This window comes from Gorilla gorilla, chromosome 6, assembly GCF_029281585.2.
Source record: "Gorilla gorilla gorilla isolate KB3781 chromosome 6, NHGRI_mGorGor1-v2.1_pri, whole genome shotgun sequence".
In the NCBI taxonomy this organism is placed as follows: domain Eukaryota; kingdom Metazoa; phylum Chordata; class Mammalia; order Primates; family Hominidae; genus Gorilla; species Gorilla gorilla.
The window spans coordinates 88,297,880-88,312,122 of record NC_073230.2 but is presented as its reverse complement, the minus strand read 5'-3'; the positions used below and the strand labels follow the sequence as shown (position 1 = coordinate 88,312,122).

The 14,243-nt window shown below is 58.7% G+C and overlaps 1 protein-coding gene across 4 annotated transcripts; it reads left to right on the top strand.

The window, feature by feature from the left end:
- Window positions 1-2,392: 2,392 nt before the first annotated feature.
- NYAP1 (neuronal tyrosine phosphorylated phosphoinositide-3-kinase adaptor 1) lies at window positions 2,393-13,728 on the top strand. Of its 4 annotated transcripts, none has more exons than XM_019031424.3 (7): window positions 2,393-2,930; window positions 4,165-4,316; window positions 5,763-6,124; window positions 7,097-8,611; window positions 9,450-9,665; window positions 9,922-10,031; window positions 12,555-13,614. In XM_019031424.3, the coding sequence occupies exons 2-7, from the start codon at window positions 4,249-4,251 to the stop codon at window positions 12,810-12,812; spliced, it is 2,529 nt and encodes an 842-aa protein (XP_018886969.2). In that variant the 5' UTR covers window positions 2,393-2,930; window positions 4,165-4,248; the 3' UTR covers window positions 12,813-13,614. The 4 variants fall into 4 exon arrangements, with proteins under 4 accessions (XP_018886969.2, XP_004045953.2, XP_018886970.2 ...); XM_004045905.4 differs by having other exon boundaries at window positions 2,395-2,930; window positions 9,453-9,665; window positions 12,555-13,728; XM_019031425.3 differs by lacking the exon at window positions 2,393-2,930 and adding an exon at window positions 2,970-3,218.
- The last annotated feature ends 515 nt before the right edge of the window (window positions 13,729-14,243 follow it).

The following is a 14,243-nucleotide window of genomic DNA, read 5'->3' as shown; positions in this document are numbered from 1 at the left end:
TGGTGCCTGGCCTCAGGGAAATTTCTACCCCTCTTTTTTTTTTGAGACGGAGTCTCGCTCTGTTGCCCAGGCTGGAGTGCAGTGGCTCTATCTCAGCTCACTGCAAGCTCCACCTCCCGGGTTCACGCCATTCTCCTGCCTCAGCCTGTAGCTGGGACTACAGGCACCCGCCACCATGCCCGGCTAATTTTTTGTATTTTTACTAGAGACGGGGTTTCCCCGTGTTAGCCAGGATGGTCTTGATCTCCTGACCTCGTGATCCGCCCGCCTCGGCCTCCCAAAGTGCTGGGATTACAGGCATAAGCCACCGCGCCCGGCCTCTAACCCCTCTTTAGGGGTACGTAAAAATAAAACAATGCAATACCTACCCTCTTTATGTATTTATTCTTCATCTCTTTGTTAGAAGCATCCACACTTCTGTTTCTCTCCCTTAAGCCATAGTAACAATGGCTGCCATAGCCCAGGTCTGTGGGCCTCCCAAGTAGTGAAGTCTGGGAAGCAGCCTCCCACCTGCTCCCTACCCCTCTAGACTGCATCCCTCTGTCCCTTACAGAACCTTTTCTCCTCTAGCAACATTCAGAACACAGCCTTGGTCCCTCCTTCCCCAGACCCTCCTTCCTTCTTGCTGACTTGCTACAAACTATTCAAAAATTATCTTTGGGCAGTCTCTTTCTCTGCCTCAGGCACTGGTATCTGAGTCTAGAGGCCCTGGCACATTGTTGATCTCTGCAGAAATGTTTGTTGAGTAAATACATACAAATTTTTATATTTTAATTTAATTTAACTTGAGATGAAGTCTTGCTCTGTCACCCAAGCTGGAGTGCAGTGGCGTGATCTCAGCTCACTGAACCTCCGCCTCCCAGGTTGTGATTCTCCTGCCTCAGCCTCCCGAGTAGCTAGGATTGTAGGCACCCGCCACGACGCCTGGCTAATTTTTGTAGTTTTAGTAGAGATGGGCTTCTCATCATGTTGGCCAGGCTGGTCTCGAACTCCTGACCTCAAGTGATCTGCATGCCTCAGACTCCCAAAGTGCTGGGATTACAGTCGTGAGCCACTGCTCCCGGCCTATACATATAAACTAATCATACTAAAGGTACAAATGTGAAATGGGTTTTAAGTGTTTTAATATTTCCCTCCCCTGGGAGCATTCTTAATAACCTTTAATATGTGGGACCTTTTACAATTTACAAGGCACTTTGGTATTATTTTACTACCCCTCCCCTTCCAACAAAGAATGGACTAAAGCCAGCTTGTCCAACTGCACGGGCAGCTTGTGGCCCAAGACAAATTCGTAAATTTTCTTAAAACTCCTAAGTTTTGGTTTTTGTTTTTGTTTTCGTTTTTTTTTTTTTTTTTTCTGAGACAAAGTCTCTCTGTCTCACCCAGGCTGGAGTGCAGTGGCCCGATCTGGGCTCACGTCAACCTCTGCCTTCCAGGTCAAGCGATTCTCCTGCCTTGGCCTCCCGAGTAGCTGGGATTACAGGCGCAGGCCACCATGCCCAGCTTATTTTTTCTATCTTTAGTAGACACGGGGTTTTACCACGTTGGCCAGGCTGGTCTCAAACTTCTGATGTCAGGTGATCCACCAGCCTCGGCCTCACAAAGTGCTAGGATTTACAGGCGTGAGCCACCGCGCCCGGCCAGTGTTAAGAGTATTTTATGTGTGGCCCAAGACAAATTCTTCTTCCAATGTGGCCCAGGGAAGTCAAAAGAGTGGACATCCCCGGACTAAAGCGTCTCTCAGAGAGGTTGCACGATCTGCCTAAAGCCACACAGCAAGTCTGCAAAGACGCTGCCATGGAAAGTAGCATTCGCAGGCTCCAGGGATCAGGCCGTGCCTATCTTTGCCGTGCCCATTTTCCAGCCCGTGGAAGGTACAACCGAGGTCTTCTCGAGCTGATTTACCCCCGCTGCAGAGCTGTGCGCCCAAGGGATTTCAGAGGGTGTTATTTCTAGGGGAGATAATGAGAAAAGTGATGGGCGGGGAGGTCGAGGTCACGTCCCGTAGCGGCCCCCCGACAGTGCCAGGGTGGTGGCCGCGGTGGCCACACTCAGGTCGACCCTGGTCGTTGCGAGCGGCGCCGGGGGAGTCAAAGGTCACGAGAGGAGGACTCGGGCCACGGGTGCGGATAGCTTTGAGCCCAGACGGTGGAACGAGATCCGGGCACCCCCGGGAGGCTGCAGGGGGAGGCGGCCGATTCCCCCGCGAGCCAACTCAGGTGCTCTCCTGGCACCTGGGGGCCGTGGGGAAAGGGGGCGCGGCCGCCGGAGCACGCCCCCTGCTGGGCTGAGCCGCCGCCCGTCCCGTTCCCCACCCTCGGAGCCCCTCGGCCCGGAAAGCGGCACCCCCTGGTGGCTCCAGCGCCTCACTGCACCCCGGGCCCCGCAGCCGCAGCCTCGGCCCCGGACCGACGCTGGGTGCGGACCCGGGGCGCGCCGGGCGCACGGGTTGCACGGGGCGCACGGGGTGCACGGGGTACACGGTGCGGGGGCGTGGGCCCCAGGCTGCCGCTGGGGGGCGCCGCCGCACGCCGCTCCGCCGGGGCCGGGGAGACCGAACTCAGCACCGACCGGCCGGGCAGGGGGCGAGGGGCGGCGAGGAGCGGACGCCCCAAGACCGCGACGGGCTGGCGCCGGGCCCCCAGCGCCCCACGACCTTCCTCCGAATCTGCCCCCGCAGGCTCCGCGGCTCCCCCGCCCCGCGCCCCAGCCCCACGGCCCCGCGCCGCACGGCCGCTCCCGTTCCGTCCTTGGAGGGTGTGGAAGGGTGGGTTTGGGGCCGGGGGCGGGTCTGGGGGCGGACCCGGAGGCGGGGCTGTCTCTGCGGCAGGGCCCAGCTTCGCTCCCCCCGGTCTGTCTCTGTCTCTCCTCCTCCCTCCTCCTGCTCCGGGCGGAGCCCGGCATGGGGGGGCCGGCGCCCGGCAGGCCAGGTACGGTGATGGAGAAACTGGGGAGGCTTGGTGCAGGAAGGTTGGGGTGGGGGGACAAGGGACAGGGAGGATTGGCGGAGCGAAAGGCAGAGAAGCCCAGGGTAGCAGGACAAGGGGAAGGGGAGGGGTGCCAGGAACCTGGGGCCCTTGGATGGAGAAGGGGGATGAAGCAGGCCAGGTTTGGAACAGGGGAAGGGGGAGGACGGCTGTAAGGAGGGGCGCCTGGGAGGAGAAGTGAGGCTGAAGGCGAAAAGAAGAGTGGGTTTGGGGGAAGGAAAACCGGAGCAGGTATGGAGGCCGCAGCCCAGAAGGTAGCAATGGGGCCAGACTGGAGCCCCCCGGGTGGGATTGAGGGGCGGGGACTGGAAGAGGAAAACCAGGGGGCCTCCCAAATCCTGGAGGAAGAAGAAGGTGATTGGGGCCATCAGCGAGGGAGGGAGGCAGAGACCAAACCATTGCTAAAGGGCCAGGGAGCCGGAATCGGGGTGGACCAAGGCCCAGGCCCAGGGAAGGACTGGAAGTGGGGGAAGGCAGGCAGTGGAGATAGATGGATGGGTGGTATTTTAGATACCCAACTCAGGGTGTCTCCCATCCTTCCTTCAGCGTCCCCACCCTGCCCTCATGAGATCCCCCTACAGCCCAAGATAGGGGGGAGAGTCTGACCATCTCCCCTTTTCCCAGTGGGGTGCAATGTACGCAAGTAGGCCCTGGGCATAACTCTGCCTGTAGGTGTGTCCAGTTCTGTGTAGCAGATTTGTGTGTGTCTGGAGGTCTGTTTGTGTGTCTGTGGGTGTGTCTGTGGGTGTTTATGTCTGTGTGCCTGTCTATCCCTAGGTTTCTGTTTACCTATGCCAATCTCTGTGTCTGGTCCTCTGTCTGTAGATGTGGGTCGGTGGCTCCGTGGTTTGTGTGTCTGAATGTGTACTTGTGTAGCTGAGGGGTTGCAGTCCGTTTGTGGGGCCTGTATGGGTGGTGGATCGGGATGTCTTTACACAAGAAGGGAATCTGTGTTGACCTGGTCTCTCCAGAGTGTGTATTTGGGGCTCTGAACACCTTTGTCGGGGTCTGTGTCTGTCTGTCTGTGGGTCCTCGAAGCTGTGTTGGGTTTTCTGTCTGTTTTCCTCTCTGAGGACCCGAGTCATGTCTCTTCTCCTTTTTCTCTCTTTCATTCATCCCTGGCCCCCACCCATCCCACCTTTCTTTTTTTTCCGTTCTCACCCACCCCGCCTGCCAGTGGATCCGGGACCCAGGGAGGGCCGCCCCCCGGGCCTGGTGGCACTGAGCAGGGCCCCCCAGCCCCCACCTCCTGCCCCACGAGATGAACCTCCTCTACCGAAAAACCAAGCTGGAGTGGAGGCAGCACAAGGAAGAGGAGGCCAAGAGGAGGTAAGGCTGCGCCCCAGACTGCTCCCTTCCCTTCCGCACCTCTGCCTGCCCCCTCACTGGGCCACAGCCCTTCTCGGGGGCCTGGCAGCCTTGTCATGAGTGAGCTCTCTGATCTCAGAGTCAGTACGGAATGGCCAGGATTGCACACAGACTGTCCTGGCCCAACTCCTGCCCTCCTGTGGGGGGGGGTTTACAGCCTAGGAGCACCCCTTTGGTTGTTCCCCATCCCCAGAGGCCCGAGTCACTCCTTCCTGACTCACCTCTGGCCTATAGCCCTTCTCCTTTCTGCAAATTTGGGGCTGGCTGCGGGCTCTCCTGTCACCTGACCTTGGAAGGGGCAGGCCCCGCCTCTCTCCCAGGGTCTAGGGAAGGGGTCATTTCAGGGGCATCAGAGAACATCCACTTGGCCTCCTCCCAGTTTTCCCTGCTGGGGGAGGTGAGTGGTCAAGTGATGGGGTTGTGTGTGTGGTGGGCAGACATGCAGGCTGGGCCTTGCCAAAGAGCCAGGGCAGGGGACGACCCCCAGACCCCTGCAATCCCTGTCTGCCTCCCCGCTTGCCCTTCCAGGGACCTGGGGCCTGGCCTCTCCCATCCTTCTCTCCTTCTCCTCTTCTCTCCCATTGACTTCACAGCCACTTGGAGCCTGACTCACAGCCACCTCCCTTTTCCTTCCTCGCAACTGTGGAGTTTAATTCTTGTTGTTAATTAGATTAATCAGAGTGATCGCTGCAGCGATCTCTCCCTAATGAAGGGCTAGTAGACAGGGCCTTAATGAGTGCCCACCCCACACAGCTCTCCTCTCTTCCCTGCCAGCTGCCCCCCCAACCCTCTGCCACCCTCCACTCAGACAGAAGCTCAGGGACAGTGGAATGGAATGGGGGTGAGCCGGGGAGGCTGACAGAGAGAGAACAGCACCAGGGGAGAGGGAGGAAGAAGGATGGGCCGGGGAGGGAGGCTGCTCTGGTCCTGGAGGGGCACATCCTGCATCTGGGAGAGGAGGTGTGCCGTGGGGGCAGAGGTCACAGTGGCTGGGCAGGAGGGGTAACCAGAGGCCAGGTGTGGGCCACTGTGAGAGTGAGAGGGGCCAAGGAGCTGTGGGGGGCAGGAGTGTCCGTCTGTGTTACCTGGGTTTGTATCTCTATCTCTGCACAAGGCTGTCCACACAGGTGCCCAGGCTGGGATCCGCCAGCCCCAGGGATGCTCCCCTGCAGGCATACTCACCCCTCTTCTCATCCCTGCCCCCAACTGCCTTGTGCTTTTAAAGCCCGAGATTCTGCCTGAAGCCCCTTCATTGGTGCCCTGGACCTTCTGGCAACCCTGTCCCCACCCAGGCTCCCGTCCTCTTCCCTGGGAAGCCACAGGGTTGCTGACACCTCTTGGGGTGGAGAAGGGGGATGCCCAGGTCCGAGGCCCTTCCTCCACTCCATCGTGGCCTTCTCTCCCCAGCTCCAGTAAGGAGGTGGCCCCCGCTGGCCCGGCTGGGCCCGTGGCCGGCCAGGGGCCTGGGGTCCGCGTGCGGGACATCGCCTCGCTGCGGCGCTCCCTCAGGATGGGTTTCATGACGATGCCCGCCTCCCAGGAGCACACCCCGCACCCCTGCCGCAGCGCCATGGCCCCACGCTCCCTCTCCTGCCACTCGGTGGGCAGCATGGACAGTGTCGGGGGTGGCCCTGGCGGGGCCGGTGGGGGCCTCACAGAGGACAGCAGCACCCGAAGACCCCCTGCCAAGCCCCGGAGACACCCCAGCACCAAGCTCAGCATGGTGGGGCCTGGGTCGGGGGCAGAGACGCCCCCCAGCAAGAAAGCAGGTGAGATACCCCCTATCTCTCCCTGGGGTGGAGCTGGGATCTGGGAGGATCTATTCCAGGCCCAGGGAGGCTTGCTGGGAGGGTTCATTCAGGGAAGAACCAAGGAAGTGGAAGATTCCATTCTCAAAAGGAATTGGGGGGGTCCTTTTGGATGGGCCTGAGATGAACCATTAAAGGGCAGGGGACACTCCCTGAAAAGTTCTTGAGAAAGGGGTGGTGGCCTCAGAGGGACAATGCAGGTAGGAGCTGCGGATTCTGGAGAATACATTAGAAAGACTGAGGGCTGTGGGACAGGCACCGTGGCTCACGCCCGTAATCTCAGCACTTTTTTTTTTTTTTTGAGACAGAGTCTCACTCTGTTGCCCAGGCAGGAGTGCAGTGGTGCGATCTCAGCTCACTGCATCCTCCGCCTCCCAGGTTCAAGCAGTTCTCCTGCCTCAGCCTCCCAGGTAGCTGGGATTACAGGCGTCCGTCACCACGCCCGGCTAATTTTTTGTATTTTTAGTAGAGACAGGGTTTCGTCTTGTTGGCCAGGCTGACAAGGCCAGGCTTGCTGGCCTCAGGTGATCCACCCACCTTGGCCTCCCAAAGTGCTGGGATTACAGGCGTGAGCCACTGTGCTTGGCCAATTAATTGACGTTTTAAAAAGACCAAGGGCTGACTAGTAGAAAAGGAACCTACAGCTGGGCATGGTGGCTGATGCCTGGAATCCTAGCGCTTTAGGAGGCCGAGGCAGGAGGATCCCTTGAGCCCAGGAATTTGGGACCAGTCTGGGCAACATGGCAAGACCCATCTCTATTAAAAAATAAAAAAGAAATGAAGAAACCTCCTGGGGCCGTAAGTTGAGGAATGTGGGGAAAAGGAAGAGGCAGATATGTCCTTGCAGAAGGGTCAAGGGATCAGAATGGGCTCCTCCTACTTGCTCCCCTCATTAAAAGCCTGGTTTATTTTTCTCTTTCTTGTCCTGTCCAGGCTCACAGAAGCCAACCCCAGAGGGCCGAGAGTCCAGCCGGAAGGTTCCTCCGCAGAAGCCCAGGCGAAGCCCTAACACCCAGCTCTCTGTCTCCTTCGATGAGTCCTGCCCCCCAGGCCCCTCTCCTCGAGGGGGGAACCTGCCTCTTCAGCGCCTCACTAGGGGGTCCCGAGTAGCTGGGGACCCTGATGTGGGTGCCCAGGAGGAGCCTGTGTACATTGAGATGGTGGGGGACGTCTTTAGGGGAGGAGGACGAAGTGGAGGAGGCCTGGCTGGGCCCCCTCTTGGGGGTGGGGGCCCGACCCCTCCAGCGGGCGCCGACTCGGACTCTGAAGAGAGTGAGGCCATCTATGAAGAGATGAAGTACCCGCTGCCGGAAGAGGCTGGGGAAGGCCGGGCCAATGGCCCTCCACCATTGACGGCAACATCCCCGCCACAACAGCCTCACGCCCTTCCGCCCCATGCCCACCGCCGCCCAGCTTCAGCCCTCCCGAGCCGGAGGGACGGGACGCCCACCAAGACCACTCCTTGTGAAATCCCCCCGCCCTTCCCCAACCTCCTTCAGCACCGGCCTCCACTCCTGGCCTTCCCTCAAGCCAAGTCTGCTTCCCGAACCCCTGGCGATGGGGTCTCAAGGCTACCTGTCCTCTGCCACTCCAAGGAGCCAGCCGGCTCCACCCCAGCTCCCCAAGTGCCTGCACGGGAGCGGGAGACGCCTCCCCCACCGCCTCCACCTCCTGCTGCCAACCTGCTGCTGCTGGGACCATCGGGCCGGGCCCGGAGCCACTCGACACCGTTGCCACCCCAGGGCTCTGGCCAGCCCCGGGGGGAGCGGGAGCTCCCCAACTCCCACAGCATGATCTGCCCTAAGGCGGCGGGGGCGCCGGCAGCCCCCCCTGCCCCGGCCGCCTTGCTCCCCGGCCCCCCCAAGGACAAGGCCGTGTCTTACACCATGGTGTACTCGGCGGTCAAGGTGACCACGCACTCTGTCCTGCCAGCTGGTCCACCCCTGGGTGCTGGGGAGCCAAAGACGGAGAAGGAGATCTCGGTCCTCCATGGGATGCTGTGTACCAGCTCGAGGCCCCCTGTGCCAGGGAAGTCCAGCCCCCACGGTGGGGCCATGGGCGCGGCAGCTGGGGTCCTCCACCACCGCGGCTGCCTGGCCTCCCCCCACAGCCTTCCGGACCCAACTGTAGGCCCCCTGACCCCGCTGTGGACCTACCCAGCCACAGCAGCTGGGCTCAAGAGACCCCCTGCCTATGAGAGCCTCAAGGCTGGGGGGGTGCTGAATAAGGGCTGTGGTGTGGGGGCCCCATCCCCCATGGTCAAGATCCAGCTGCAGGAGCAAGGGACCGATGGGGGTGCTTTTGCCAGCATCTCCTGTGCCCACGTCATCGCCAGCGCAGGGACACCAGAGGAGGAAGAAGAGGAGATGGGTGCCGCGACATTTGGGGCAGGCTGGGCCCTGCAGAGGAAGGTCCTCTATGGAGGGAGAAAAGCAAAGGAGTTGGACAGTGAGTGAGGGGTGGGGATTGGGGGCTGGCATCAGGGGTGGGGGGCAGCTGGGGATGCCTGCGATGGTTTGGGGGAGGTGTTGGAGGGGTTATTTGGAAGTCACAGCCTTGAGTCTGGGATGTTTTCTAGGAGACCAGAGAGGTGGGGGTGGGCGATAGACAGAAAGGCCGGGGTCCCCCAGTGTGCCCTGGAGGGGCAGGAAGGTCTGGGAGGCGAAGGGGGTCAAATCTGGCCCTGTCCTGCTCTGCTCCCTGCCCCTCCCTTCCCGGGGCTGCAGGGGTGTGTGCTTGCACCAGGAACTAAACACAGCTGCCTCCCAGCTGTTACCATGGCAACCCATCCAGACAGGAGGGAGAGGAGAGGGAGGCCCCTACCGTTGCCTGGCAACGCAATGCTCTGCCAGGCCTCCTCTCAGAGATGAGCTTAGTTCACAGGCAGCCCTTCCCCCCCAGCGCTCCCCCTTCTGGGCTCAGGAATTGGGATTCTCCCCGTACAGGTCTTGATCCCAGGGTGATGGTCATTCTCGCCCTATCTGGAGTTGGAGGGGCTTGGAAGCTAAAGCTGCGGTTGGGGAGGCCCCTCTGACCAGGGAAAAGGGTTTGGATGCAGCACATAGACATGATTCTCAGCCCCAGGAGATGGTACCAATGGGTGGAAAGGAAGGGGTGTGTGTGTGTTTGTATGTATGTTGGGGGAGTGTGAAGGAGCCCCATCCCAGCCGTTACTTGCAAAAGGGGCAGTTGTGTCTCCTGGTCCACCCATACTGCAGCATGTGTGGCCAGAGGGACAGAATGACGCTTCCAACATGCAGGCACACAGCTCTCCTTGTCATCCCAGCAGAGGTCGAGGACGGTGCCCGGGCCTGGAATGGCAGTGCCGAGGGTCCAGGCAAGGTGGAGCTTGAGGACAGGGGCCCTGGGACATCGGGGATCCCAGTGAGGAGCCAGGGGGCAGAGGGCCTGCTGGCCAGGATCCACCATGGAGACCGAGGAGGGAGCCGCACCGCGCTGCCCATTCCCTGCCAGACCTTCCCCGCCTGCCACCGCAATGGAGGTGACGCAGCCTGCACACACCTGTGCACAGCAGGGCTGGCTGGGGGATCTCCCGGGGTCTAGCCGCACCTGTCCTGACTTCCTCTCACCTGTTCACGTCCGTGCCCAGGGCCCTAAATCCTCATACCACATCTCCACCCCTTTTTCCCTTCTGATGAGGCAGGGGCAGCCTGGACCATTCAAGGGCAGGGGACTGGGAACTAGGGGAGGGGTACCTGAGGCCCCTGCACTCCTCACTCCTCCTTCTTCCACCTCAGACTTCACGGGAGGCTACCGCCTGGGGCGCTCGGCCTCCACCTCCGGAGTCCGGCAGGTCGTGCTCCACACACCCCGGCCCTGCAGCCAGCCCAGGGATGCCCTGAGCCAGGTGAGGCTTGGTTTTTCTTTTATTTGTGAAGGAGCAGGTGGAGAAGGCTTGAATATGCAAAGAAAAGCAATAAAGGGGCCAGGGCTGGGCACAGTGGCTCATGCCTGTAATCCCAGCACTTTGGGAGGCCAAGGCGGGAGGGTCACTTGAGGCCAGAAGTTCATTAGCTTGAGCAACATAGTGAGACCCTGTCTCTATTTTTTCTTTTTTTTAAAAGAAGGCCAGTTGCAGTGGCTCACACCTGTAATCCCAGTGCTTTCAGAAGCCAAGGCAGGTAGATTGCTTGAGCCCAGGAGGTCGAGACCAGCCTGGACCACATAGTGAGATCCCATCTCTATAAAAAATGCAAAATGTAGTCAGGTGTGCTGTCGCAAGCCTGAATTCCCAGCTACTCTGGAGGTTGAGGTAGGAAGATGGCTTTACCCTGGAAGGTGGAGGTTGCATTGAGCCATGATCACGCTACTGCATTCCAGTCTGAGCCACAGAGTGAGACTCTGTCTTAGAAGAAAAAAAAGAAAGAAAGGGGCCAGGCAGGGTGCGGTGGCTTACGCCTGTAATCAGAGCACTTTGGGAGGCTGAGGCGGGCAGATCACTTGAGGTCAGGAGTTCGAGACCAGCCTGGCCAATGTGGTGAAACCCTGTCTCTACTAGAAATACAAAAATTAGGGCCAGGTGCAGTGGCTCATGCCTGTAATCCCAGCAGTTTGGGAGGCTGAGGCGAGTGGATCACAAGGTCAGGAGTTCAAGACTAGCCTGACCAACATAGTGAAATCCCATCTGTACTAAAAATACAAAAATTAGCCGGGCGTGGTAGCGCACGCCTGTAGTCCCAGCTACTCGGGAGGCAGAGGCATAAGAATCGCTTGAACCCAGGAGACGGAGGTTGCAGTAAGCCAAGATCGCACCACTGCACTCCAGCGGCCTGGGCAACAGAGAGAGACTCTGTCTCAAAAAAAAACAAAAAACAAGAAACAAAAACCCCACAGAAATTAGCTGGACATTGGGGCAGGCACCCGTAATCCCAGCTACTCGGGAGGCTGAGGCAGGAGAATTGCTTGAACCCGGGAGACGGAGGCTGCAGTGAGCCAAGATCATGCCACTGCACTCTAGCCTGGGCGACAGAGTTAGACTCTGTCTCAAAAAAAAAAAAAAAAAGGGGCCAGGCAGACTGGGGCCTGAGCCAGCACAGACAGCGGGAACCCAGGAATGAGAGTGAGGGGGTTGGGAGAGGATCTGGGAAGGGTTTGAGGGTTTGCTTAAGATGGGCAGCAAGGTAGGGCCCAGCTTGGAGACCAGTCAGGGCCACCACCAGCCAACAGCGCACCTTTGCGCGATTTAGGAAAAAGACCTCCCCACTGGGCACCATGTCTTGTGCCTGCAATCCCAGAACTGTGGGAGGCAGAGACGGGAGGATCGCTTGAACCCAGGAGGCTGAGGTTGCAATGAACTACGATCCCACCACAGCACTCTATCCTGGGTGTAAGGGCAAGACTGTGTCTCAAAAGAAATAAAAATAAAGAGGTCAAGCATGGTAGCTTACGCCTATAATCCTAGTACTTCGGGAGGCCGAGCCGAGAGAAGTGGTTGAGCCTAGGAATTCTGTACCAGCCTGGGCGACATAGGGAGACCCTGTCTTTACAAAAAATTTAAAAATTATCCAGACATGCCGGTGCATGCCTGTGGTTCCAGCAACTCTGAAGGCTGAGGCAGGAGAATCACTTGAGCCTGGGAGGTGGAGGTTGCAGTGAGCCATGGTCGTTCCACTGCACTCCAGCCTGGGTGGCAGAGGGAGAACCTGTCAAAAGAAAGAAAAAGAGAGAGAGTGAGAGAAAGAAGGAAGAAAGAGAGAAAGAAAGAAAGCAAGCAAGAAAGAAAAGAGAAAGAAAGAAAGAAAGGGAGGAAAGGAGGAAGGGAGGGACCTTGTCTACCCTTGCCCCAGCTGGACACGGTAGTTGATACCTGTGATCCCAGTGCTTTGGGAGGCCAAGATGAGAGGATCCCTTGAGGCCAGGAGTTCAAGACCAGGCTTGGCAACAAAGCAAGATCCCATAAATACAAAAATAAACTTTAATTTAATTTTTTAGCAATTAGCTGGTGTAGTGGTACATGCCTGTAGTCCCAGCTACTTGGGAGGGAGGCTGACACTGGAGGATTGCTTGAGCCCAGGAGGTCGAGGCTGCAGTGAGCTATGATTGCACCACTGCACTCTGGCCTGGGCGACACAGCCAGACCCTGTCTCAAAAAGACAAAAGAAAGAAAAAAAAGGGGGGATCCCTTCTAGGGGGACCAACTTAAAAAATGCGTCTGTCTAGGAAGACTAGGGAGTGGCTGGGCCAAAGCTGCGCAAGTTGGATTTTGGCCCCCATGGGCCCCACAGCCAGAGGGAGCCAGCAGAGGCCGTGGGGGGCAAGCAAGGACTTGCTTCTGGGGGGAGACGTGGGTCTCGGCAGTGCGGACCCGTCCGGTCATGCTGAGGTCCCCGACCCTACCCGCGTTTTCCTTTCTCCCCCGCCCGCGGCACAGCCCCACCCCGCGCTGCCGCTGCCTCTGCCCCTGCCGCCCCAGCCGGCCCGCGAGCGTGACGGGAAGCTGCTGGAGGTGATCGAGCGCAAGCGCTGCGTGTGCAAGGAGATCAAGGCGCGCCACCGCCCGGACCGAGGCCTCTGCAAGCAGGAGAGCATGCCCATCCTCCCCAGCTGGCGGCGGGGGCCCGAGCCCCGCAAGTCCGGCACCCCGCCCTGCCGCCGGCAGCACACGGTCCTCTGGGACACCGCCATCTGAGGCGGGCGGGGGGGTACGGGGGCGCCTGGACTGGGGAGGGGGCGGGCACGCCTGGCTCTCCCGGGAGCATCGCCTTGAGAGACATTGAAGGACTACGTGGGAGAGTGCCAGGGAGAACCCCTGCCCTCCAACCTACCCCCCGGGATGGGGAGAGTCTGCCAGGCCCATTGGGCTTAGGATGCCAACAGCGCTGCTGAGAAACTTGGAGGAGGAGGAGGGTTTGCTTGAGGTTGGGGCGAGAGTCGCTCTGGCTGTTCTTCCCGCTGGGCGCTGTACACCCCTCCTCCTGAACCAAGCCAGAGGTCAGCAGGGGGAAGGGAGGAAGGAAGGGATGGGAGGAAGAGGGGGGTGGGTGAGCTGAAAGAGAGGGACTAGAGTGCCAGATGGAGGAGCTCTTTTCTAGAGAGCCGGGAGTTGGGGAGCGGGTATTTATTTTGTTATTTATTTCAGTCTGGAGGGCGATTCTGGGCCTTTCTGACCTACTCCTGAGCTAGGAGTGGGGAATCAGGGCCAAGTTTGCACTCTCCCCAATGCCAATGCCTAAAGGCCCCGCCGTCCATGCCACCCCACAGCCAAGGAGGGGTCTGCATGGGGAGTGGACCGAGAGAAGAAGGGGCCCAGGGAAGCAGAGGGCCCAAGACCATTCACAGTATTTACAATTTGCCAGAATTTGGTAGTCAGTGTGGCCTGCTCTGAATCAGGCATCTTATTTAGTTCTGGGGTGAAGGTCTAGTGCCAGGGATGGGCAGGATGATGGGGGAGGAGGAGGGAAATTTTAGCGGGTGGGGGGGTGGGCAGGGTATTTATTTAAATTAAAAAACAAAACAGAAGAGATGTCAGGAACTTTTTTTTAATTCCTTTCTTTTCAGAATAATATATTAAAAGACTCGTGATCCTAAAGCTGGCTTCTTCTATTTCACAGCGTGCTCTGCTATTCTTACACTTGCTCCTTTTCCCATCTTGCCCCTGGTTGGTGGGAGTTGAAGGTTGTGCGGGGAGGGGTGAGTAGCTGTGGCCAAGTCACAGGGCGAGGTGGAGTTCCAGGTAAGTCTTTGGGAATGCACTGGGCCATGACTCCATTAGCATTTTTTTTGGGCACAGAATGTGTTCTTGGCATTGCACTGATGCAGAAGGAATATTTGGGCATGAAGCTTGCCTTCAAGTACCTTGTGATCTACTCAGATGACCTCCACTGAGATGACAATAAACTGTTGAAGGAGTAAGAGAGGGGGGATAGGGCCAAGCGTGGTGGCTCACACCTGTAATTCCAGCACTTTGGGAGGTCGAGGTGGGCAGATCACCTGAGGTTAGGAGTTCAAGACCAGCCTGACCAACATGGTAAAACCTTATCTCTACTAAAAAAAAATATATAAAAATTAGCCGGGTGTGGTGGCAATATATCCCAGCTACTTGGGAGGCTGAGGCAGGAGA

Coding starts and splice junctions, on each gene's coding strand:
- NYAP1 (XM_019031424.3), top strand. CDS start 4,249: ATGAACCTCCTCTACCGAAAAACCAAGCTGGAGTGGAGGCAGCACAAG. Junction 4,317..5,762: donor GAAGAGGAGGCCAAGAGGAG/GTAAGGCTGCGC, acceptor TTCTCTCCCCAG/CTCCAGTAAGGAGGTGGCCC. Junction 9,666..9,921: donor CGCCTGCCACCGCAATGGAG/GTGACGCAGCCT, acceptor CTTCCACCTCAG/ACTTCACGGGAGGCTACCGC.